The 25,844-nt window shown below is 38.6% G+C and overlaps 3 protein-coding genes across 6 annotated transcripts; all 3 read right to left on the minus strand.

The window, feature by feature from the left end:
- Positions 1-435: 435 nt before the first annotated feature.
- On the minus strand, positions 436-4,001 carry LOC127809220 (60S ribosomal protein L23A-like). Of its 2 annotated transcripts, XM_052347983.1 has the most exons (5): positions 3,888-4,001; positions 3,753-3,790; positions 2,467-2,833; positions 1,902-2,027; positions 436-950 (listed from the first exon to the last, which is right to left on the minus strand). In XM_052347983.1, the coding sequence occupies exons 2-4, from the start codon at positions 3,763-3,765 to the stop codon at positions 1,943-1,945; spliced, it is 465 nt and encodes a 154-aa protein (XP_052203943.1). In that variant the 5' UTR covers positions 3,766-3,790; positions 3,888-4,001; the 3' UTR covers positions 436-950; positions 1,902-1,942. The 2 variants fall into 2 exon arrangements, with proteins under 2 accessions (XP_052203943.1, XP_052203942.1); XM_052347982.1 differs by lacking the exon at positions 436-950 and having other exon boundaries at positions 994-2,027.
- Positions 4,002-5,175: 1,174 nt separating this feature from the next.
- Positions 5,176-9,689, minus strand: LOC127809364 (beta-glucuronosyltransferase GlcAT14A-like). Its single transcript, XM_052348126.1, has 4 exons — positions 9,176-9,689; positions 6,993-7,068; positions 6,778-6,893; positions 5,176-5,963 (listed from the first exon to the last, which is right to left on the minus strand). The coding sequence occupies exons 1-4, from the start codon at positions 9,687-9,689 to the stop codon at positions 5,395-5,397; spliced, it is 1,275 nt and encodes a 424-aa protein (XP_052204086.1). The 3' UTR covers positions 5,176-5,394.
- Positions 9,690-15,038: 5,349 nt separating this feature from the next.
- LOC127810001 (protein-tyrosine-phosphatase MKP1) lies at positions 15,039-24,946 on the minus strand. 3 transcript variants are annotated; one of them, XM_052349217.1, is made up of 4 exons: positions 24,846-24,946; positions 21,683-24,414; positions 16,596-16,780; positions 15,039-15,291 (listed from the first exon to the last, which is right to left on the minus strand). In XM_052349217.1, exons 2-3 carry the CDS (start codon positions 24,227-24,229, stop codon positions 16,724-16,726), a joined length of 2,604 nt encoding a protein of 867 aa, XP_052205177.1. In that variant the 5' UTR covers positions 24,230-24,414; positions 24,846-24,946; the 3' UTR covers positions 15,039-15,291; positions 16,596-16,723. The 3 variants fall into 3 exon arrangements, with proteins under 3 accessions (XP_052205177.1, XP_052205176.1, XP_052205178.1); XM_052349216.1 differs by having other exon boundaries at positions 24,778-24,924; XM_052349218.1 differs by lacking the exon at positions 24,846-24,946 and having other exon boundaries at positions 21,683-24,745.
- Between the last annotated feature and the right edge of the window lie 898 nt (positions 24,947-25,844).

The raw sequence follows: 25,844 nt of genomic DNA on the forward strand, positions 1-25,844 counted from the left end.
AAATATTATATTAATATATATTTTTAATAATTATATATAATTTATCAATGATAAAATTTTTATCAATTGAATATTAATTTATAATTTATTTTTATTAAAAATTAATATTTTTATAAATTTTATTTATATTATTTTGTAACATGTTTATTTTAGTCTTTTTTTTTTCTTATAAATTCTAATAACTTATTAAATTTTTTAAACTAAATACATAATTATATAAATAACAACTTAAAATATATCTATTCAAATACATTATACAGTAGTCCACTTAAAAATATTTAAGTACAAAGCCTTAAAAGCATCTTAGAAAACGGTAAGCCAAACAGCCACTAAGCTTTGTGCATATCCACCCTCGTGAGGATAATTTTTCAAACACGGTGTTCCAAACTCCTCTTTGAAAACGAAAAACAATGGTGATGCGAGGACCACAAACTGTGTCCAAAAGTACCGTCTAAATGGGTTAAATAACCATTCTACCCTTGCTGCAACAATCACAATAACCATTCTACCCTTGTTGCAACCATCACAATAGTCCAAAGAATACTAATACCCGCTCTACCCGTGATGCCCCTTTTGGTCCTTTTATCATTACTCAACCAAAAATTATTTCCCAAAATTTCCACCAAAAGATGGCCACATCCATTCCTAAAACAGCAATGACCCCTCTTGCTAAGGAAATCTAGTTCCCAGTACAACAATTGAGCTTTCAAGCTGGTCCAGTTCGTGGCCAAGGGAGTGTGAGGACCATTACAAAAACTCACCTACTTTACCTAGAGAACAATAGATCACCATACAACAGAAGATCAGACCCTACCCTCCTGTGAGTACACATGCATCCATAACAGAAATAACCTTTAAGGACATGAACCCATAAAAAAAGGGATTCACAAGCTTTTATCTCTCAACATGACAAGGGCTCATCATTATGCATGTCTTCTTGCCCCCCAGCCCTGCAAAGACCAGGAAAAAAAAAAAAAAAAGAAACCCTTTACCATCAATCAAAACAATCCTGAATCCTTAAGTAGAGAGCCCTAAAATGAAAAATGCAAATATTTTTGTAGGAAAAAACATTAAAAAATGTAAACATTACAAAAAAAAAAAAGAAAAAAGAAAAGAAAGAAGCAAATAAATCATTTCCAGGCACCAACTAAACAACAAAGAACAAGCACAAACTCCTCCACATGACAGTACAAGTTCAATATAAACATCTGAGTTCTACTACTTTACCTATAAGGGTGCGATTGATAGGGATAGAAAATGAGGTTGGAATTCATTTTTCATCTAAATTTCAAGAAATTCCATTAAACAATTTTTTAATTCCATGAAATTCAAATTCCACCCCACTTTCCACCCCCTAATCAAACACACCCTAATAATAAAAGCTTGATTTAGCCCTGGATCAAACTGAATGGTTTAAGAAAATAATCTTCTTCTTTACTGCCCAAATACCTTTCGGAACATTAGACAATTTCTCTCAAACAAACACAAGGAAAGCATGTCAAAAAGTAATCATCAGTGCTAAGTTTCAGAAGTCTAAAAGAATCAAACTTGGCAGCTTGATATTCTCCCTTCACCATTCAGTTCAATCTAGCGGTAAACCATGTTTGGGCAAGGATTTCACATCCTCTTATAGGTCCACACACACTGATGTAATCCATTCTTCAACAGCTCCAGCCAAAAAACTTAATAAGAGGAAACAAAAGAGGGAACGAAGACCTAAAAATTAATCTAGCAAAAAAAAAAAAAAAGGCAGTACATCATCAACCTTATAACAAAACTAATTTTGTAAATGATAAAATCATGTCTCATTTAGAAACACCAATGAAATTCTAATACACAATCAAAATTAACAGAAGACATTGAATGGCTAGCCAACATAACTAACAAGACTGTCATTTCACCAATAAAATGATCTTCCTGAGGTAAGAGGACAGTTAAATCCTTAGATTATCCCAATTTTGTTTGCCACATCCAAGGCATCATAATCTGGAGTCAACCGAACATATGCCTTCTTGGTTCCATCAGGCCTGCACCACAAGAACAAAGAGTGGTTACTTGACATGCCTCAACTTTTTCACTTTTTCTAAAACTTTGGGTTCAGGATGTGGAATGGACATCGTATGAAAACTTAATTTACAGTAAGCAAAGAGATTTAAGCAGCATTAATGTACTTAACTTATTAACACTATCCAAAATTAGTCAAACCACATGTTCTATGCAATTTATTCGAACATAAAAACCTGAAACTGAAAGAGCTACCGTCATCCAAAATGACCCAGCATCTTATGATAAAGTTCTAAAGAAGCCAATAGAATATCTGAATATGTTCGTTTAAAAAACCAAATCACTAAGCCAGAGCGGACTTAAAAACAATGGTCCCATCTTTATGGGCCGCAATTGTGCAAAAGAACTGCTCATTAAAAAATAAAATCAGAATTGCAGTTATATGCAGTCAACAATAGCTACCTTATCAAAGTATTCACTTTCTTGGCCTGAATGTCATACATCTTCTTCACTGCATCCTTAATCTTTTTCTTGTTAGTACGGATGTCAACAATGAAAACAAGTGTGTTATTATCCTCTATCTTCTTCATTGCTGACTCAGTTGTCAGTGGGTATTTCAAGATTTGATACTGGTCCAATTTGTTTCTTGGAGGTGCACTAATGCGTGGATACTTGGGGTTCCTATCCTTCTTCAATGTTTTTGGCCTGTGAAAGGTAACTGATGTCCGGATCTTCTTAGCTTTCTTCTTAAAGGTTGATGAGCTTGATTTCACAGCTTTGGCAACCTTCAAGGCTTGACCCTTTGCATTGGCCTTCTTGGTACTGTCAGCTGCAGTGGAGTCAAGGATAAGAGTTGGTTGATGAAAAAGACAAGAAAATAAGCACATTTCAAATAACAGATTAACAAAACACGGAGCGCATAGGTAGGAAAAAGTACCTGTGCAGCTCCATCCTACTTTTAGAGATCAGAACATAATTACACAATACACAGAGATAACATGAACTGTCACTTTATGTTGTGTTATTTTGTGGGTATCACAACATGTATGACTTTGAATATAGCAAGCAGACAAATAATGAGAGACAATCCTGATCTTGTGCCTCAATGCTAAAGTAAACTTTGTAAGCCCAAAATAACTTCCCAGTCAGTGCTAAAACATAGTTCATCTATTGTTTGTCTTACATTCTACAATGACATGCAAGATTACGAGGTAAACAGAACTAACCCTAAATCATTCATTTCATCAAGAATCCAAAAGGCAGTTAGTCCAAATTAATTACCATAGCTGTCAAAATATCAATGTCTAAAACCTAAATAATTCTCAAACTGCACATTGTTACTTTTGCCACTATAAGATATCCATTTACATTACATAAAAAATAACAAACAAGTGACAACTCAGGCAACAGGACACATGAACCACACATCAAAATGGGTAAAAATCCAAGTTACTAATTAACTGCCCTGGAACCCAAAAAGAAAGCCATAACAGGCGAAATCACTTGCTATCACTGCAGTACAACCACCAAACAGCAGCTCATGCACAAAACACAAAAAGCTTAGGCTGAACTCGTACTAGAAAAGCATAGTGGTGTAGCTTCAAAGCGATGCAAACCCTAAGCACCAATAAATTTCATACATTTTCAAGCTTGGGCCAAAGAAATCCAAAACACAGATACATGCTTATACTCAGATTACTACTAAAAGAAAATAACAAACAGAACATTTGCGGTTATGCAGAATGTACCTTTAGGAGCCATTGTTGAGCTCCCCAACAAAAGCAACCTGCGCCAAACCAATCAAATCAAATTCAGAAAAAATAGCATTCATATATAAACAGATACGTATACAATGTGAGATTGAGATTTAGGCCAAGAGATACCTGGAGAAGGGGGGGAAAATTAGGGTTGATGCTGGACCCGGCTAGGGTTTCAAAACGGGGGTGGTGGTTATATAGTGTCAAACGATCAAAAAACCTAACTGGGCTTTCTCTTCTCCTGTTCTGCATGTGGATTGGGCCGGGCCGTTGACAAAATAGATATTTGTTGGGCCTCTGCCATCGGTTTCGATTCTTTGGGCTTTGGTAGGGTTGAATTGGTAATTTTAATTTAGTAGAAAATATTCAATATAGCATCTTGAGAAATTTTATTTGCAACAACCCATTTTACTTTTCAGAGTCACTTTTTAATATACTTGAAATACCCTTAAATTCATTTTTACCCTCCCTATTGCATTCACTTTTTCTTTTAATAAATTGTCTGCTAATCGCCATACTTGGCTGCCCATTTATATCAGAGACGATGCATTTGAATACATATAAATACACATATATAGATATGCAGTCACATAGATACACAAATACACGCATACAGATATATATACACACACACACTTGGCGGCGGCCATACCCTTCTGTGGGCGCCGCAAAAGGGTATGATCGTTGCCAAGTGTGTGTGTATATATATATATATATCTGTGCGTGTGTTCGGATGTATGTATATATGTATATATGTGTCTGTATATCTATATATTTGTATTTTCTTGACTTATGTATGTATAATATCCCTAGCTATTTTACTGTCTAGAGCTTATGTAGTAAGGAATTTATAGCAATTTCTAGTATTTAAGACCTACATTTAAAGGCAGTCAATTAGTTTTCATTGATTTTTCACTCTAATATTGGTCTACTTAGAATCAAGAAGGTGGAACTTTGAGTCCTTGACTTCTAATCCCGAGCATCAAGGTCTACATTTAACACCCAAAGGATTATATATATTTTTTAAAATTATTTTTCATGGATGACTGTGTGAAGATGGTTGTGGCTATATACGATGGTAATAGAAGAGGGTATTTTTTAAAAATATTGATTGCAAAAAATTATTAACACGACTGTAAAGAGTAAAAGAGAAAAAAAGAGTTTCTATTGGCTACGAAGAACAAAAAAGCTGACCGCAAATAAAATTTTTCTAAGATTTTTTCATTCTATTTTTATTAAACTTGGCATGTTTTGGTTATTAGTTGTAAAAAATAAAACTAGTATTCATAGGTTTTGTGATCAAGAAGAAGTAAGAATAAAAATATTAAATTATTATTTAAAAACTAATTAAGTTAATTTTAAAATTTAGACAGTGTCCGAACTAAATCACCAAAGTCCAGTTAGTTTCCTTAAGACTCAAATTATCCTTCACAACAGAAGCCAAACACGTAACCAAATCGACACGTTTCTTCAATACATGAATCCACATTACAAGCAAGACAAAACAAAGACTCCATGCTATTGCTATGAACAGTTGATGCCTATGGTTAAGTGTCATCAGTTAGCAAACACTTCAGCTGCAGCTATCTATCTCAGATAGGTTACACACACAACATGAAAAATGGTAACACATTCAATCCTCCGGCGCCTCAACTGTGGCAGCAACTGCATCTCCAGATCGCCGGTGAACACATCGATTTGCCGGAGAAGTCATGTTATTGTTAGCCATTGATCTTAGAAGAAGGGTCTCCAAGGTCTTGGCTGCAGGACTCGGCCTGAGAATGATCGTGTCGGCAGCCCAGAGCTCGCAAGGATCTCTCCAGCCTCCTCGCTCGCCTAGACACCAACCTCCCGGTGAGATTGTACCTGGTTTCCTATGGAGCATGAGGGAGTCGATCTTGTCCAGAAGTGCCTCGTTTGCGTGGAATTTCCCAGCAAATGCAGCACCACTGCTCAGCATCTTCCCCAAATCAGAAATTGTCAGATCTCGAGGCGACTCTGCACCATCCAGCTGGGGAAAGCGCAAGTTTGAGTTCACAACTGTTTTAGAGAACTCCTTGGAGTTGCAAGCAAGAGTCTGGAAGTAGTCTCTGAGTGAGTATTTGGTGTTCGTGAAGAACAAGAGTAGTTTTCTTGGCAGATTGTCCCATCCCAGGATCGAGAACTCTACAAGTTTTCGGCTTAAAATCACATGTGGAGAACCTGATGAAATCAAAGACACATTGATGAGGCATAATAGCAAACAGATTACACACATATTTTAAAGTATTCCATGGGAGGAAACACCAGGCAAAAGAAAGATGAGTATTAGTAACACATGAATAACAAAGCATTAGGATAGAAAAAAAGTGATCTTTTCTGCCTGGCCGTTTCTTTTCTCTGTCAAGTTATGAACCACAAGGTCCGCACCAAGAGATATAAGTTGAATTAAAGACAATTGACAAAAAATTGAGAACCTTACAACTCAAATTTGGTACTTCAATTAGCCAAGAAATTTGATTTAGCAAACAATGGGAGAGGGGGCAGCGCACACATAGCTGTCCTATAGCAGTGCAGATTTCAACTTCTACTGCCCATATTGACATACCCGGTAACTGATCTTTTAACATGAAGATTTAATCGTAGCTCCAAAGAAGTGATAATTGATACAACTGCATTGAGGTAATTCACTTCCCTGGTCAATGATCATAATATAAAATGTTATTTCATCATATATAGGTTAGAGAGAAAGATTGGTTCAGCTCTAGAGACTTCCGAGTCCGGCCATACAAATTTGAGACAGTCTTGCACAAAGTACTATCTTATTCTGGGTAAATGTATCATCAATTGATCAACAGAACATAATATCAAAATGCAAGATCAAATAGCTTGCTAGAATAAACACTTTCTAATCCACATATTATCATGCATGGCAATAAAGATAAAGGGTAATTGTAGGAAAGAAAAAATAAGGGAAAACATGCCGTCCACATAAGCAACACTATCATAAACAAAGTAATGGCTGAAAGTATTATACCAGTGAAAAATTGGTATGCATCTGACAGAGTCCGCTTCCTGTTGCCTGTGAACATTCTGCCCTTTGATATGAGATACAGAGCAGGATCAACGGTAACCTCCATAATCCTTTGATACCTGGAGACAGAATGCAATCATAAAATTGGTACATTCATCTCAATCCAAGGCAGCTAAAATGCTTAAAAATGCCATATCTACAAAATTGATGGTGCTCACTCCCTCCAGCTAGTATTACTAGTGTGCGCAATGAAGTTGAAATCCCTTGGCACAAATGACAGGATGTGAAGCAAATCTGCCAATACAACTTACGTTAAGCCTGAAATAGGAAAGAAACAAAAGAATGTAGAGCATGGAAAGAGAACTTTGATGTCCCAGATAGACAAGATTTCACAACAGAAGTTATTAGAACAATAGATTTAAGCATTCACTTAATACAAACAATCACAGGGGTTGGAATTGGAACATCAGAAGATTGATTCATTTGTTCATTCATATCATATGATTGATTAATTTCATTATTAAATGCAATTTATATAAATGTGATCAGTTAAAAACTTAAAAGAAAATTTATAGGTATGGTCCTCCCTCATGGAACCACACGTCCCAGCCACCCAGGATATGGTTCCTTCATGATCCTGGAATGCATTGGGAATCCAAATTAAAGAGAAAGATTGGCACTGGTAACTCCACGAAAAGAAATAGACAGGAAAGGAGAAGAGACCTTTCCTAGCAACTAGAATATTTGATCATGCACATTCTAGATTAGCAACCACTGCTTCAAGCACTTTCTGGAATATTGCTATCTTGTATTCTAGTTTCATGAATGTAATTTATTGTTTAAATAACTTTAGTTCTTAATGGTGAAAATGCAATGAACCATGGGGGACTTCTATTTCTGTAATTTCTTTCCACCTACAATAAACTGTATTCTATCAAGTAGTGAACCAAACAATACTCTGAAGTGTAGCATGACCTGAAATGGTGAACCAACCAAGCCTACCCCCCTCATATCACAAAATAAGCTAAAGGGCACACCTTCTCCCTGTATGATCCAGAATGTACCATGTTCCAGGTAACAACGGGTAAATGTATGGTAAGAATTCTCAGTCTTTGTGGCAGTCAAAGTTTTTCACAATGGATAAAACATTTATTGTCAATGAAGAGTACATAACGTAATAAGATACACCATTTAAGGAAATAGATTAAATAAGGAATCTTCAGAGTGGTTTTCAAACCTAACACTAGAGCCTTTTCATTGTCACATAAGTATAATGTGAAAGGGTATGCTACCTTTTGTTGTCTAGTGCCATGCCAATTATTTGATTGCTGAAGATAGTCCTTTGTTTGGTGGCCTAGTAGGTGTTTGAAGTTAATAAGTAACAACTCAATAGAAACATAAATGCTTTAGCATTCATTGTGCGTCTAAAAGATCTAATAGCTGAACAAAATGATGTCAGCCTGAGAAAGACTTTCCTTTTCCAGTACCCATCCTTGTTGTATATGAACACGAGTCGCTGAATAATCTATACTAAAGAGTCACCTAAATTTTTGATGCTTTACCAAACCTCATAATACTCCCATTAACAACTCTTCATACAAGTCCACAGAATAACAGGTTGGTGAAATCTGTTTAACTACAAGCACTATTCCGATAAATATAAAGGATCCAAGAACGAGTACAAGATCAAAATTCCTAATTTACATTTGGATCAACTCTTTGAAAAGGAAATTCTTATTGGCAGGCTACCATTATTGGGGTAGCAAATTCGAAAACCCAACATTTCCAACATCTTGTTAAATACAGAAGAGATCAATAACGGTAACCATAAGCAGTAAGAACTTCAGCTCAAGAATTTCTTAGAATTCCCCAAAATAAATAGTGAAAAGATCAAAACTATATACTTAAAGACCATGAAAATAAGAATAAGAATTTTTTGGTTGAGAAAAATGCTACAAAAGATAAAAAGAAATGTAGATTGGATTTGTTTGACCTTGTGGAAGGCAAACAGAAAAGCAAGGACAGGGAAAATAACAAGAAAAGTTGCAGAGAAACTGATAATTTATTTTTCTTTGCTTTGAAAAGAAAATCACACCATCTTGTTTGAATTAATGACAACCATCCCTCCTAATTTTCTTCTTATTCTCCAACCATTTTCTTTTCTTTTCTACCTTGAAATGAACGAGGGGACAGCAACGAGATTAATAGCCCCGCTGCTACTACTATTGGCCAATCATTACCTTGAGAGGCCACCCCAATGATATAGAACACTCACGTTCTAGTAATCCCCAGTTAGAGAGAAGAGATCTCAAAGAAAAACCTTGTATTTATAGTCTCAAAATCATTTGGCGTTCAAACAAGCCCAAACAGAAAGCACACAACACAAGAGGCTGAAACGCACCGTCCTGAGAAACGAGAGGGTAATCGGAGGCATCGAGATTCAAAAACCAGTCCCAATCCCTTCCACACTTCAGCAAAACGGCGGCGCCGTGGAGCGCCAAAGCCAGAGGCGAGGACCCCTCGTCCCGAACGGAGCTCGCCTTCTCAACCACGTTCACATTGCCGGCGGCCATGAACACAGGGACCGAAGCCACCATTCGGGCAAGCCAATCTCTGTGGTGGTCGGAGGCGCGACGGTCGAGGTGTAGCAAGTAGTGGTTTCTGGGGTGGTAGGCAGCCTGGAGGAGGCGGAAGATGCGGGGAGCGTCGGTGTCCGCGCCAGAGATGAAGTAGGCGATTGAGGGCGGTGGAGGGGAGGAAGAGGAGGAGGAGGAGGAGGAGGTGGGGAAAGTTGGGGGTAGAGAGAGGCGACGACTGTTGTGGTGGTGGTGGTGGTGGTGGTGGAGGAGGAGGAGAGAGAGGAGCGAGAGGGAGAAGAGAGAAAAGAGGAGGTTCTTTCTCGTGAGTTTTGCCATGGAAACAGAGTTTTGCCATAGAGAACGGCTCCATTTATTAAGGCCATTGATGTACGCGCCAATGGTACTTTCTTCTTTTAATTTAGCATAAACTCCAAGCACTACCCTCAATTTTGTTTAAATTGCATTGACTAGTTTTGTATTTTTAAAATAACATAAACCTTTCTTGCAATTATTTATATATGATAATTAACCATTTCACCCTTATACTGTAAATAATTTTTGTCTCTTTCTCACTCCTCTCTTGAGCATTTTTCTCTTCATCCTCTCATGGCCCTTTTTTTTAGGTGTACAGGACTTTGAGTCATACTAAAGTCGTGTCTTATAGCAAACGGACATGATGGACCTCGAGTCCACCTTGGTCCTATTCTAAAGTCGTGCCTTGTAGCAAACAGGCACATCGAACCTTGAGCTTATCTCAGTCCGATCCTAAAACCAGACTATTCCAAAACACCTTATATCAAGACACGACCAGAGATGTTAAAAGACGTTATCGCCAAAAAGAACATGCAAGACACAACAAAAAACAAGGTACCTAAAAGACATTTACATTTCATTACGAAATTTACATTTGATTACAAGCTTCATATCTGTAGTAATTTTATGTTACACTCGTCTATCACGCTACAACCGTTACACGACACAAATGCACACGACTAAAGTAAAGCAAGGCCAAACAACAGTATCTGTAGGATACGCTCTTCCTATAATCATCAGTAACCGCTTTCCCCACGGGCCGTTTGGGAAAAGCTAAAACTTTTTTGTATTGCTTGATATCCTGTCCCTAAAGGGGTCCGATTCGACTAGCTCGACAACCGCCCCTGAAGAAAGTCCAAGAAAACCCAGCACCTAGGTGGTGTCAAGATTTCCCACTTTCAACCTTGGAGTTGTCAAACGATCCCCAACTTCCAACCTAGGGATGTTGACATCAAAGACCCAAGTACTCGGACGTCGGAGCATGGTGCTTCCGTTAGAACATGGTGCTTCTGCCAGAGACGAACTCCAAGAGAGCCGTATCACCTATTCTAGACATGACATGTCTCACCCATCCTAGTACTGCTCTCACCCAAACAAGCTTAGCCTTAGACCTTTCGGCCCATGCCGCGTTGATTCTAGCCTCATCCACAACATCGCTGGTCGAAACGCCTTTCTCAAATAGAAAACCCCTACTAGAAACCATCGACGCTATTTCCATAGTTTCCCAAAACCAAGGCATAAATGAACGGGGACAACGTGGAAAGAACCAAAGGCCTCCCTCCCCATTTTAAGCGTAATCGCCCGACAGTCAGATAATCATCATCGTTCCCTAAAGAATTAAATACGGTCAGGTTCCGAAAAATCATGTCATCAATACGGTCATATCCCTGCATAGAAAATCGAAGGGCCACTCCCATCATGACCAAACAACTCCCTCCGTGTGCTAAGAGAACACCTAGACGACAAAATGTCTCGCAAAAGTAGCACACCTAGTGCCACCGAAACGTTGCCTTATTGATAACCTCAAATCTCGTGCCACGTGCACGATTCCCCGAACCTCTGCAAAATACCAGAGTTTACACTTTAAAACACTTTCCCCTGAATCCTAAGATTGGGTGCCAACCTTAGCACTTAACTCAAAAATCACTATATCAACGCTTAAGGGCCCCAGCCCAGTTAGGGAAAAGCGCGACACACCAAAATCAGAACAAATGAGAGGTCTTATGAAGAAGAAAAATAATTAAACCTTTTGTTTCGATTAGCAAGTCAAAAGACGACAAAAATAGCGAGCCGCAATATCACAAGCCCTAACAAAACTGGGCTACCAAGGAAATGCTGAGAAACCTACGCTACTACAAAAGAAGAAAGTAGTAAATTAGCTTAACTTGGCTAGAGGCTCAGCATTGTCGGCAACACCTTTATCAGCTCGGTCCACCCCGACTCTAGGAATTCCTTTTGAAGTCCCGGTGTGCGTTTTTTCGGTTGGATTAACAAGTCGACTGTCTTCGACCCTCATGAAGGGCTTGCAAGGCTGTAAGTCTAGGCTTGGGAACAACGTTCGAGCGTGAAGTAGCGCTTCTTCCTAGCCCTCCACATAATTGTCCGCGACTTCCAACATCTGAGCTCTGCTGCCTTCCGTTTTCGATTGGGCGACCTTGAGCGTCGCTTTCAGGTAGGCAATCTCTACCCTTGAATCATGAAGCTTCGCCCTAGTGTCCTCGCGTTGGGGGCCGAGTTGACTTATGATCTCATGACAACGAATCAACGACACCTCTGCCTCCTTTAGCCACTGGCTCAAGCTGTTCATCACCCTGGCCACCTCAGTCCCCACCTTGTTTTTTGCCATCTCCTGGACGTGTCTTATCTCCTCTCGATGCAACCGCTTAAGAGCAGCCATCTTTGTTCAAAACTTGAACTCTAGTGCAAGGCATTCTGATAAAACCCCCAGAACTCGATCCTCCACCCAGCGGTACGCCGCCCATCGATCCCTTGTAGCAAAAGGATCAAACACGCCCACAGAAAGCACGCCAGCAAACTACTTGACCCTTTCGGCATCCTTTGAGCATTTCCCAATCGACGATCGCCCCTAATCAGTAACAAGTCCTCCAAAAGGTAGTGTTGAAACGGCACCAGAGGCAGTCAGAAGAACCAGAGCAACGACAGAAGATATAGGATCAGCCTCCGGAGGAGAGACATCTCCCTCGATGGCGCTGTTAGAAATCTCTCTCTTTCCCTCAAAGATGGCCTTTAGCATTTCCTTGTTAAGATGATGAGCCATTTCGCACCAAGAAACAATTGAAGGGGAAGACTTAGAAAAAATAGCGCATCTTTGACACAAGGAAGAAAAAGAAGTAACGATGGAAAACTCAGAAAGGAGGGGACGCATTCTTTATACTGTGCCTGTATGTCGCGCCCGGAAGAAAACAAAACACTATCAGATGCTTAGCGAGCGCTAGGGGGTGCCACCTATCACACATTCAAAACTTTGAGGGAAATCATGAGCCCCTGCTCATACATGCGGCAGTGAGTCTCCCTAGCAGGACTCTTCATACCCCGAAGTTCCACGCGTCGTATACCAGAACATCGGGGAACTTTCCCCACCGCCGGATCCGATCCTTATCTTGCAAGGATTGGGAGGACGACCATAAATAAAGTGCCACCCCCCAGAAGTATACTCAAAACCTCAACAAGGGTAGTGCGATCTCTTCCTCTTCCTTCCGAGTTTAGATAGCAAAAACCGAACGAGAGCTCGACCATACCCTGAACACATCCCAATAGCAGCACAAGACTCCGCCGATGCACATTCAAGATAACCAGCTAGCCAGCCACCACGCCCAAATATTACCTCGGCCTCCCGGGCACAGCACCTCGAATCCCGAAACCACATGTGTTACGGGTTAGTACACGAAGAAAATTACTTTACCATGGAGGTCAGGCCAGCTTCAGACGACTCCAGAGCCAACATCTATTCAAACAAAACCAAAGTCAGCTTGGCCGTCCGCCTCAGCCAGATCGTAATGACAATTCAACTCTCCAAAACTAGCATATGCAACAAAATTGCCCAGGCCTCCATTCTCTAGCTCGAATGCTTGCTTCTCGAGCATCCAACCTGGGGGTTGTGGACTGTCCGGGCCTAATCTTAGCCTATCTCTGGGCCCAATCTAGGCCCATCTCTTGGCCCCATCTCAGCCTATCTCTTGGTCCTACACCAGCCTACCGCAACATCATTGCAACCCCCACTAGGTATCCGCGTGGCCACCTTAGATCCCATCCTCATTAATGGTGGATTTCATTCACATTAATGAGGGTCTTGTCACCACCATGTTGTTACCTAGGAACTTCTACCGATGCCGAACACTCAGTCCCATCACCTGCAGAAGCACAACACATGCATGTAGGAGGATATCTCCTCCTATATTAGCCAGCTCTTTTTAGAGCCCAAGGTATGTTCTGCTTTCTGACCTACTAATACACTGTTCTTTCCTTACTTTCTTACTCACTTCAGCGTTGAAGTACTTGCAGGTATTGGCCGCCCCCTAGACGGACCCGTCACTGGAGCCCGCTCCTTGCCGTTGCGATCCCACCTCCGGTCGCTCCCTTTGGTCAGGAAGGAACAATAAACAATCCCTACCTTCCACAATCATCTACTTTGTCTCTATATATAAACACTAGTGATAAGTAGGGGTGTGCAAAATTTCAATTTAATTGAAAGAACAGAACCAAACCAATTGCAATTTGTCAGTTTGATTAAGTTATAAATTTTGAAAACTTCGATTATTTCGGTTTGATTCGGTTTTCGTGTTGGAAAAAATTAAAATAACTAAATTGACCAAGCTGAAGAAACTACATTGTTTTTGACCAAACTGAAGAAGAAAAGAAAAAGAAGTGAAAAACACTAGAATAAAATGAAAAAAGTAGAATCGAACTGAATTGCTTAGTGCTCACTTCACCTTTGGCCCATTTTCTCCTCAACTCAGATTGCTCTCGTCAGTCGTCACCATCTTGACCAAGACCCACATGTCATCTTTACCCCTATCGGTTGTTGTCATCGTCACCTTCCTTTTCGACCATTCCTTTCCTTAAACTACTTCGCCATCTCTAACGAAGACGTACCTTTCCTCTTTGCTCTCGTCGACCATCGTTGTCATTGCCTTCCTTTTCACCTTTAGTCTTTCCTTTTGCCTTTTGCTTTCGCCTTCAGCGAGTCACTATTGATCGAACTTGCCCACCCTTGAACTCTTCCCTTTTTTGGACCAGCGACTCACAATTCTGACGGACTTCCACCTTCACCTCTATCTTTGACTTTTTGACCCTTTGCCTTTTGATTCTGACTGATTAACCACCGCCGATAAAAAAAAGGTGATTCCGATTCAAGTACCCTCAATTTGCCTTTGAGTCCCTCAATTCTTTCAGTTTATTTGTTTGTTTGTTTTTGTTGACTTTCTTCAATTTGTTCAGTTTTGATTATAATTAATTTAATCATGCTTATTTGTATTTTTTGATTATAATTAATTCTTTCAATTTGTATTTTTTGATTATAATTAATTATTTCAATTTGTATTTTTTGATTATAATTAATTTAATAGGTTTAATTTTCTAAGCAAAAGCACATGTGACTTTCTAATCCGACAAGAATCAACAGATTAGTAGTCATTCAAATATTTGACACGAAAAAGAAAAGAATCTGTTAAAGAGAGTCATCCGAAGCAACATCATTTAAGTCCTCTCCTCTACCCTACCCTTACAAACTGATTACAATTGTAACTTGCATTGCATGATGATGTTCCTCTGTTAAACGACAGCTTCTTCTCTCCATGGGCCATGGTTTTCTTCTCTAGTTCTCCCCACCCCCCCCCTCCCCTCCCCCCCCCCCCCCAAAAAAAAAAAAAAAAAACTCTCTCCAGTCCCCACCAATTACAAACAATATTAGTAGTACTAGTGTCTATGAACATTTAACAAGCTCAAGAAAATGCAGAGACAGAGACAGACAGAGGCTGTGGTTGTGGCTGTGGCTGTAGGTAGGACCAAGATATACACATGGACATTCAGTACTGTCAGTAGGATCAAATGCTTGCTTTTGTCATGGAACAACTGTACAATCAAGGGATTCACCGCTCAGTACCTCCTGCAAAATAGCAACCCACAACTCTTAAGTCTTTCTTTTGGTGTAAAAGATACATATATATATTCAAAGAAGAAAAAAGTTGTCATATAAAACAGAAAGACTGGCTCAATCATCTCCAAGGTAAATCCCATGGTCAGCAAGAACATATAGCCTACCACAACCATGATTTGCCTTCTTAAGATGAGGAAATGACACATCATTCAAGGACAATCCCCTCGCCTTCCTACACGAGTCTATTAGGAAAAGTGTTCTGCCTTGCATTATCAGGAATTTTTACTAATTTATTTTCCCAGACAATTTATTTTCCAATATTAGCCAAAAACAAAAACCCTAGTTTTTGTTTCACAAGTAATCATCATTGTTCATTATCAACTACAATTCATCCTAGCCAAATTAGATTTTGCGGCATACATTCATAATGTCAATTAACTTCTAAAAGTCACATTAACAATGCAAATCCATGCAAAAGAATAACATGGCAGAATTTTACACCGGATGCCCTTCTTGATGCAACCCTCCAACAAGAGAAGATGATAGGATAAAGGTCCAACACCATCTTTATATGGTCCATCACATAGTTGATATTGCAAAACCATCATGTACACATGAAAACACTACTTTTTGTTTGGCAAGTAAAAGATCATATAATTGTTTCAGAAAATTGAAAATAAAGACATGAAATTATGCATCTCATTTGGTTTTTTTTTGGCCGGGATGGGGGGGGGGGGGGGTGGTGTGGCCGGACATGACACATAATTAATGGCAATGGGATCCAAAAGATATACGTATAGGAAAAAATGCCAAGAAACATATAGGAGGGGACTCGCACAAAACCTTGGCAGCACAGACAACAATCCTAAATTTAGAATTCCTGAAAAAGACAACTAAATATGCCAAATAAGCATAAAACCAATCCGGTATAGATACTAGTACAATTTGGTTCACCTTAGCTAGTTTGACAGTATAGAGCCACTACTGTTGCAATCAAGTTAAACCAAAATCAGCTGTTCTGAGGCATGATGTTTCCCCAGATGCACTAACACTATTTCTTCGTGAATGATTTAGCTAATATAGATAAGACCTGCATGCATCCACATGCTCTTCTTTACAATAGCTTGGGACACAGCAAGCAAAAACTGAAATGAATTATGTCAATACATTAGGCACTATGCAGTACATCACACAGGCATGATGCAACAACAGAAAAATCTCCACAAATGGAACAATGTACTCAATAGGTTAGCTTGTTGCCATTGTTCCAGAAAATAGGATGCTGTACTCAAGGTTGTCAGGAAATTATTTACCTTCATTGTTTTGTCAGGCAGTTCCTTGCTATGCTGGAAAAAAGTTGCACGGAAAACTATGCATGCTGAAAAATCTGAAAAGAAGTCAGAAAATTGAGACTGCAAAATCTCTTCACAATTCCTTTTGCTCACAAAGAGCTCAACAAATCACGGAATTCCACTGGCTCTTCATCTTCCTTAATTATCTGTTCAAGGTCCATAAAAAAAGTATGATTTGAATCCTATAAGATAATAAATCTCACTAATTGACGGCATATGCATATCAGCTTACAGGCCAAAGAGAAAACATTGAAGTACATGCAGAGAACAGCAACACACGACCATACTATTTAACCCAATAAAAATAATGATTTACCAAGGGGAATGGTATACAAACTCAACAAGATACATGACAAACAAAGTTTCACTATTCTGTGCTTCTTGAGAGTTTCTCTCTTTGTATTTCCCAATACCATTTCTGTATAGAAATGACACCTAGGAATCACTTAATGTAAAAGATGTGGCAACTTCAAATAAAACAATTGATTCCAAAACAATATAGTGAAAGAGAGAAAACCTTAAGCAAAGGAAAGTGAGGTGGTGATATTGGTGATGCAATGTGTTATGCTCAGCATCCATCCATCATACCTCCAAAATAAATTAACAATACTAATAATCTTTTCAATTTTCTTTTTTTATTAGACAATGATTGGTCCCATCGTTAGAATGGTCAATTCAGTCAGCTCTCTTTACTTATCTAATGATAATCCCCATGGTTCTGAAAGTGCCAACTCCACATAGGCTCTCCATTTGCGCCGTATGGTGAACACTAACATAAAGACAGGGAACAGGATAATGGAAAAGTCAAGGGACACCAGATTAGTTGACAGAAATGAAGGTTTTCCCCTTTAGAGAAGACAGTGTAACAGTAAGATCTGGCTCAAAGGATTTATCAACAATATAGATCTTGCCATTCTGTCTATTCTGCTCAATCCAATGCTGGGAGGCCTTTTGCACATTTTATCAGGACAAATACATTGGCAGCTAAAGATCTATCAAAACCATCCATTCCCCTCCCAAGAGATGCTACCTCTAGAATCGTTTGAGAAGCTCACAGGACAATAATCTAGTTCAATTTAGTAGTGGAATCAATAACTTGCCAAAACAGGGATATAGAAAGAAGCAATCAAGTCTATTTGACCCCCATAAAAGTCTGCACCAGATCCCCCCAAAACTAATGGATATGAATGAATGCCATGATTATTCAGTAAAATGGTCTCACTTGAGCTGTCAAAATACCAGCAGAAGACTTCTGGCATGCAGTCTGATTCATTTCTAGGCAAAGATCTGCTGTATTAGTTATTTTCCTACCCCCATCAGTCATTTCTAGTCTTTATGTGCTTTGCCTAATAGGATTAAGTTTACAGAGTCTGCAACGCAGGCACTCCAACTGCAAAGCCAACAGATAATTGGATATTCTCCCCTTGTTCACAGAGAGAGTTATATTTCAAATAACTATTTATAATGCCCCACCACCCCCAAAAGGAAACCAAAAAGAAAATGAAAAGAAAAACTTTCACATACCCATATTTCATTTTTCTACATGGTTATGCAATTACATAAAAAGAAACCATCTGTAGAGATATTCCAGGCAACAAAGGACCAAATATGAGAGATTTCTAAGACTTTCATCTTACAACTAATCTAGGTGAATGACAGACGCAATACACATGGAAATAAGGTAGCACCTTTATTTTTAAAAGCCTTTGCAACTGCGATACTTAAAAGGAAAAATAGAAGCCCGATGAAGAACTATGCCACCCAGGATACGGGCAACAAAAAGGAAAATACAAATTCATTACCCATTATAATTAAAACCACTTTGTATTTAGGATGGTATGTATTTGGTCAGTTCAATTCCCCACCCCAAGGCATTTGTTTTCTTCCAGGCTAGTTCACTCACTGTAGGACTCAATAAGATATCATTTGAAAATTGTTCGGTTCCAAAAGCTACTTATTCTGGACTTCATATAAATTCAAAGAAGCCTTGATCCAGTCTTTTCCAACTTTGCTGTATGGCAGGAATATTACAGTGCAAAAAATAGGCATAATTGAGATGAGAATATTACAGTAGATGTGTGACCATATAATAAAAGACAATAAAAAATGGAATTATCTATAACAAGGCTAGAGGGACACATATTGAGGATAGATGTGTGAGATGCGATTAACAATGTTTACCTATATGGGAGGAAGATTATGAAATACACCTACAAAGAGAGTGGATGCAATAGAAGAAATCCATTACGAGAGATTTACAGAAAGCCTAAAGAAAACTTGATAGAAAACCCTTAGACATGATATGAGATATAATAACCTTACAGAAAATGTGACCATGTATAGAAAGACTTAGAAAACATGAAGCCAACCTCACTTGGTGAGATTACAACTTGTGATAATGATTATGGTCAGTTAGAAAACATTAGCCAACAAGAAAATGGGATACTGAACTCAAGGCATTCAGGAATTTGAGTCTCAACACCAACTAAATAAAGCGAGGTAACAAGAAAAGTGTTTAATCACCGATGGTTCCAGCTGCATAGATCCCTTAATGTCAAACAAGAAAATAGAGGTCCGAAATGGTTTTAAACAAGAACATGGTTAAGCAAATGCCTTTTTTATCGAAATTGGCCCATGTCTCAAATGACCCTATCTCCATTCTTTCAACTTCTCTTTCCCATATTTCCTTCTTTTGCAAAATTACTTGCAGCAATATTCACTGACACATAACACACAACACATATGGTTTCAACTCCCTTATAATTGGTTGTAGAACCAAATAATAATAAGAAAAGAGAAAACCTATAGAAGAGAAGAACAATAACCAAGAAAGAAAATAAAATCTTGTACTCAAGGGGTGTCCTTGGAGCATGAGGCTCCCTACTTTCTCAGGGCTGAGGATGGGTTGTACTTGTATGCCACGTTTTCCCTTTTTCTCAAAGAGACTATTTCCATAATTCTAACCCGTGACCTTCAGACTTCAGTCACAAAGAAACAACCTTACTATTGCTATTAAGGCTCGCTCTCAAAAATCTTATATTCAAATATTAATCCAACATCTAAATAACTTCTATTGTGAAGCATTACATAAATATCTACCAAGGTAAGAATCCCAATTAAACTAGGAAATAAGAACACAACATCCTAATCCATACTACAAGGAAAAAAAATTCCTAATGACTAAATCTCTACATAACTACTAAAATAAGAACAAACCTTAACTTTTCTAATTCTTAAGAAAATCCTAATACCTCAAACTCTACATAACTAACCAATATAATTATCAAATAATTAGAAGTTTCAATCTCCATCATAATTCTTGCAAGTCAACCTTAAAATGTAAGCACCTATGAACTCTAACATCACCACAAACCTTCACAATGGGTAATAAGAAGAAGATATGGAAATTAAACTTGAATTATGGAGAAATACCTTAGAATCCAAAGGTTTTAACTTAAGTTGAAAACTAAGTATGTGAAATGTAAGTTCAGTAAAAATAGAAGTGATGATGTTATTAACTTATTAAGAGGTTCAAAGATCAAGTTATTCCAATGAAAGATCCATTTCAATATTTTGGATTAATTGTTCAAAAAGGAGGAGATTACAAAAGATGGTTCTCATAGAATCAAAGTGAGATGGTTACAATGGTAAGTGCATTTAACATTTTTTGTGCTCGTAAAATCTCTTTAAAGCTTAAAAAGAAATTTTAATGAATGGCTATAAGACTAACTTCGTTGTATCACTTGAAATGTTGGTTAGCTAAGTAGCAACATGTGCAACATATAAGCATAGCCTAGATGAGAATGCTACAATAGATGTGTGACCATATAAGAAAAGACAAAATAAGAAATAAAAGCATAGTTTAATAAGGTTGGAGTGGTGCCTACCAAAGGAAAGATGCGAGTCATAACTAACATGGTTTGGACAAGAAAGAAGTCACCAATGGATGCACTTGTAAGATGAGCGGATGAAAGGGAGAAAATTCGTAAAAAAAAGATGAAGAGCAAGACTAAAGAAAACTTGGAAGGAAACCCTCAAATATGACACAGAAAATAATGGCCTTATAGTGGATATGGGTATGGATAGAGATGGTTGGAGGTCTAGAATTCATGTAAGCTACCATGATATTGGGCATATAACCTCGAATCCACTATATATAATGTTGGTCCAAGTCTTAATGAAAAAGAAGAAACATGATTGGTTGTCTTTGGCGAACACAGTCCAAGGCTACAAAAATAGTTTTGCTCTAAATACCTCAATTCAAACTAAATTTCACAGAAACCAGGAGACAGTGCAATTATGGCTTCAGCTGTTACTGTTACATCAACAGAGAGGATGGCAACAAAAGTCACCATCAAAAGTATAATATTCTAATAACATCCACTTCAACTGTGCAATCTGTCCAGGGTTTCTCAAAGAACCTAACTGAGCTCCACTAAATCTGCAGATTTTTTTATTAAAGAAGTGGTAACCAGGAGTTCTGCACAAAATTAATGGGATCAACAAGCACACAAAATACTCTTGTAGAGTATCCTTAGCAACATTCTGACCATTCTTTCAAAAGTGATTTTATTTTTGTGATTCCAATTGCCATAAAATCTTATGAATGTATAATTTTCTTTTTGGTGTTATCATATAACATTGCAAAGCTCTAGGTGGAGGTCCAATAGAGACATTAAATTGACTGTTTTAAGTCTAATTCAACCAACTTCTGCAGGAAATGTGAGGAGACACATACCATGTTTATAATCAATTGAGACCAAAAACATCCTTAAATTCCAAAAGGAATAAAGGCATTAAATTTCTGATCAAGCATGGAATTGTTTACATATTCTGTACAACTTCAACTACATTTCAACAAATCCAATTGATCCAAAATACATTTCTAATATATGTGTTCTTTGTCCTCAAGTAGCCATTTGATATTATTGCACCATAAAGCAAGAGGCTTAACAACTAAAATGCAATCCATAAGGAGCTTGCACGTTATCTAGACAAGAGAAATAAACAACACAAAATCAAGTGGAAACATCAAACAGCACACATACCTTAATGTCAGTTCCCTCTGGCAGACCCATTTGAGCGAGAACGTCAGAACTAACTTGATTCCAGTCAATATCTCCTAGAACATCTAACTCTCCCCTTCTACCTAGCTGAATCTTGCTTTTATCATGATTAAAAGACTTTCCTATCCAAAAATACAGAATTTTGTCCTTACTTTTGCCTAAACTTGTACTTGGAGTAATAAAAATGAAGACAGCTTCAGTATCCAAATCACCAGCACCAAATGTCACAACTTTTTCCATGCTGGGCCAGCGACATATCACCGTTTTCTTTGGGTCACAACATGCTGAACCACTGGCCAATGGGTCAGTAAATACAGACAACCTCTTCCCCAGTTGATGATTTATACGAGGCTCATCAGAAGCCTTGATACAAGCAGATTTCTCATCACATGAATCAACACCATCTACTCTAAATGAGGATGCTTGTGACTCGTATCCTTCCTCGGGCGGGTGCTCTAAAAGATTTTCTGTTTTATGTGGTTCACAAATAGAGGTGCTGATGCTTCTACTGTTACAATCATGTTTGTTAGTAAGATAAGATGAGGAGAAATCTTTTTCCCTTGAATCATCAGCCCTTACTGGCAAGGTGAGACACTTTGACAAGCTACCTCTACGCTCAGCAATAGAAAGTGGAGATCTTTTAGATAGTGAAGACAGCATTTGAGAGCGGGACCTTGAAGTAAAATTCACATCAATAAATTCAGATGTTTTAGTTATGGATCGAGGAGAAAGTTTGGATGAGAGAAGTGACAAATTTGAGAAACTAGACACTGTTGAAGATAGTGGATAGGAAGATGGTCCTGTTGAGGGAGATGATGCAGGAGAATCAGATAAGTACTTAGAACTAATGCTTGAATCAGAAGAAACTGAGTCTGGGGAGAGATAATGAGGGGAAGAAGATGAAGAGGATGACGACAATGACAATGATTCGGATGATGGGGATGCAGATGACAACAAATTTACAGAAGAATGTTTAGAATCTTTAGATTTGGTCACAGTACTATCTACACCTGCTATCAACAGGGAATCTGGATAGACTCTGGAGAGTGCAGATTTTGAAGATGAGACAAAGTCCTTCATATTGCCAGAAGCAAACTTACGCCTCAGCTCACTCCAACTGCTTTCTCTTGCAGGAAGATGGGTTTCATGCTCAGTCTCAGATGATGAGAATGGAGGCACAAAGCCACCCTTGATTGCTTTCCGGAATATCTCAAAGTCTACATCATAGGAATCCACTTTTCTCTCACCTGGGCAAATTTTAGTGGATGACTCAACTACATCCACCCCATTGCTAGATTTATCCATCAACGGTAGAAGATTGGAGAAAGCATCCCAAAAATATGGTGGTTCGTCCCCTTCGTTGACCACTATTATTGGCCCCTGCACTTTCTCGTACCGAACAATTTGGCAAACAGCTCCTCTGGCATCCCTTTCCATGATGGCCTCACATTTCTTACCTAACCAAACGTAGATAGCTGACGGTATATGAATGATATATGCACCTCTAGAATCCAGAGCAGATGGAGAAGGATCATTCAACATTTTGGGGACTAGATGCAAGGGATCATACGGAGAATGTGGAGCAATCCTATACATTCTCAATAATGAACTGGGGCTCAAAGGAAAAGCATGTACTCTTTTCTGGCACTGTAACAACTGACAAGCAAAACCCATGTTAGGATCAGCAATCCCTCTAGCTGCTTTCACATACTGAAAAGCATCATCAAAGCTTTGCCCTTCTCTCCACATAAGGTAGGCAATTACCAAAGAGGTAGACCTAGAAACCCCTTGACAACAATGAACAAAAACTCTTCCAGATTGTTCCCTGACATCTTCAAAGTAATCAAATACGTCATAGAGTATGCTAGTGATATCTTCTGAGGGGCTATCTTGCAACCATAGTGTTCTATACACAAAATCATCTTTAAAATACTCGGGGCAAACAAAACCAACACAATTAAGAATATGCGTAATGCCATTCTGTTTGAGTATATCCTTGTCTTTTGCAACTGCATCCCCACCAAGATATATGTGTTCAGCCACCTTGGAACATTCTTTATCAAAGAATGCAATCTTCTCCCTCTTAACAAGCCCACCATTTTTGTCAGAGCTTCTCTGTATTGTCGACAAATCGAGCTTTAACCTCTCCCCACTCTTGCTCAAATCTCTTCCACCAGGAGTTGTGGGAACAGGCCATTCCCCAATATCATCTGACCCTGCCTTTGGCCATTCATCCAAGCTCCGGCGAGCAATTGCCAAAGGTTGTAAAGGGGGCAAAAATGACCGAGCCTTACAATTCTGTTGGGATCGAGGGGTTAAGGGCGCGGGTAACCGCCTACCTTGTCCACCGTTACTGCCACTAGGATCTGGAAGATCTCTATCATTGTCAGTGTTCAATGGAGGCAAGGTCGTGCGGGAGGAGGACCAAGATGCTGATCGCCAATATGTTTTCCGTGCATCAGAAGCCTGGGTTGGTGCCCACGAACCCATACTACCACCACCGGACGAAGCATCCTCCTTACCCGACATACCCACCTCAAACCCCCAATATATCAACCGCTAAATTAAATCCAAATGCGAAGAAATAAAGAAATTAATAAAACCCCAATGTGACTTTGCTTGATTTGAACTCGAAGACGGTGTAATGCTAAATCCACATCTGGCTAACACGAAGGGAAGCAAAGAGTACCTGATTCCAAGTTCATAGGTCTCACCTGCGAGGCCAAATCAACCAGACTAAAATCAAAATTAAGACGAGAAATCAGAATACCACAAATAGAACAGGCCAACAAAGCATAGCAATCCGAGACTTAGCGGAGGGAGAGGAAAACACAGGGGCGGAGCATATTATGGAAAGGAAACCCTAGGATCTGGGAATAACGTAGAGGCAAATTAAGGTAAAGGTATCCCGCGGGGGAAAAGCTGAAATAGTGTACGTGATTGGCTTTGCTTTTAGGGTTTTCACTTGCGATGAGTCCGTGTGTGTCTGCGAGTGACGGCGACTGTGCCTCAGTAAGGGGGCACAATAAACACACACACACATATATGCAGAGAGAGAGAGTAGATTTGGTACTTACACGAGCACAGACGCTGCCATACGAGAGAGAGAGAGAGAGAGGAGAGAGAGAATAGATTTGGTACTTACATGAGCACAGACGCTGCCATACGAGAGAGAGAGAGAGAGAGAGAGAGAGACGAAAGGGGCGGAGGTGGAGGAGGCAGCAGTATCAGTCCTTTTCAGTTTTGTTTTCTTCGTTTGATGATATGATTTATATTTTCATTTAATTTTATAATATTTACTCTTTTCCGAAATGCTGTTTCCTAATTTCCAATTGGATTCAAAAGTGTCTCTCTCTCCAACAAAATTCATGCTAAGGCGGAAATGCCCCACCCCACTTGCCCTTTTTTTTTTTTTAATTTTATTTAGAATATAATTACACTTAAAGTTTATTAAAAAAGTAAAAATTATTTTTATATTTTTAAAAATGATAAAAACTTCTATTAAGATTTAAGAATTCGTGACATTTTATTTCGTCGTTTGTTAATCAAAATCAATTTCTTCTTAAATATCAAAGCTTTCTCATTTTCTCCCTTTATTATTATTTTATAAAAAATACTACTTGGCCCAAATTGATCAACGCATAAGATACTAAAAGTATTAAAAGACAAAAACACCCTCACCTTAAAATTGTTGCTTCACCTTGAAATACATGTCCAAATAAAATCGGGCAGACTTCATCATGGATGAAGTCCACCCAAACTGAACCGGCGGACTTCATTCAAATTGAAGTCCACCCATTGCTATGCGGGCGGATTATTTTAATTGTTTTTTAATTATAATTATAATTTAATTTAATTTTTATATTATAATTTTAATTATTTTTTTATTTTTATTTTAATTTTAATTATAGTGTGCTGGACGGATTTCATCTTAGATGAAGTTCATCGAACCTTGACCGAGCAGACTTCATTTCGTTTGGTCATTCCGTGCGTCAACCATTCATATGCTTGTCTTTAAAAACAAACTCGGTTTTCTTGATATCATTTTCCAAACCTTCCAGAAATCCTCTAACTAGAGAGGTTTTTCGTGAATTACTATGATTTTTAGTCCATCGTTTCATCTACCAATATGTATAACACGCAA

This window comes from Diospyros lotus, chromosome 9 (genome assembly GCF_014633365.1).
Source record: "Diospyros lotus cultivar Yz01 chromosome 9, ASM1463336v1, whole genome shotgun sequence".
Lineage (NCBI taxonomy): Eukaryota > Viridiplantae > Streptophyta > Magnoliopsida > Ericales > Ebenaceae > Diospyros > Diospyros lotus.

Excerpts from the sequence above, each read along its gene's own strand:
- LOC127810001 (XM_052349217.1), bottom strand. The coding sequence starts at position 24,229 with ATGTCGGGTAAGGAGGATGCTTCGTCCGGTGGTGGTAGTATGGGTTCG. Across the intron at positions 16,781-21,682 it reads CAGAGGGAACTGACATTAAG|ATAATTAAGGAAGATGAAGA; the intron begins GTATGTGTGCTG and ends GACCTTGAACAG.
- LOC127809364 (XM_052348126.1), bottom strand. The coding sequence starts at position 9,689 with ATGGCAAAACTCACGAGAAAGAACCTCCTCTTTTCTCTCTTCTCCCTC. Across the intron at positions 6,894-6,992 it reads AGTAATACTAGCTGGAGGGA|GTATCAAAGGATTATGGAGG; the intron begins GTGAGCACCATC and ends TTCTGTCTCCAG. Across the intron at positions 5,964-6,777 it reads TGCATACCAATTTTTCACTG|GTTCTCCACATGTGATTTTA; the intron begins GTATAATACTTT and ends TGATTTCATCAG.
- LOC127809220 (XM_052347983.1), bottom strand. Across the intron at positions 2,028-2,466 it reads AAAGTGAATACTTTGATAAG|GCCTGATGGAACCAAGAAGG; the intron begins GTAGCTATTGTT and ends CTTGTGGTGCAG.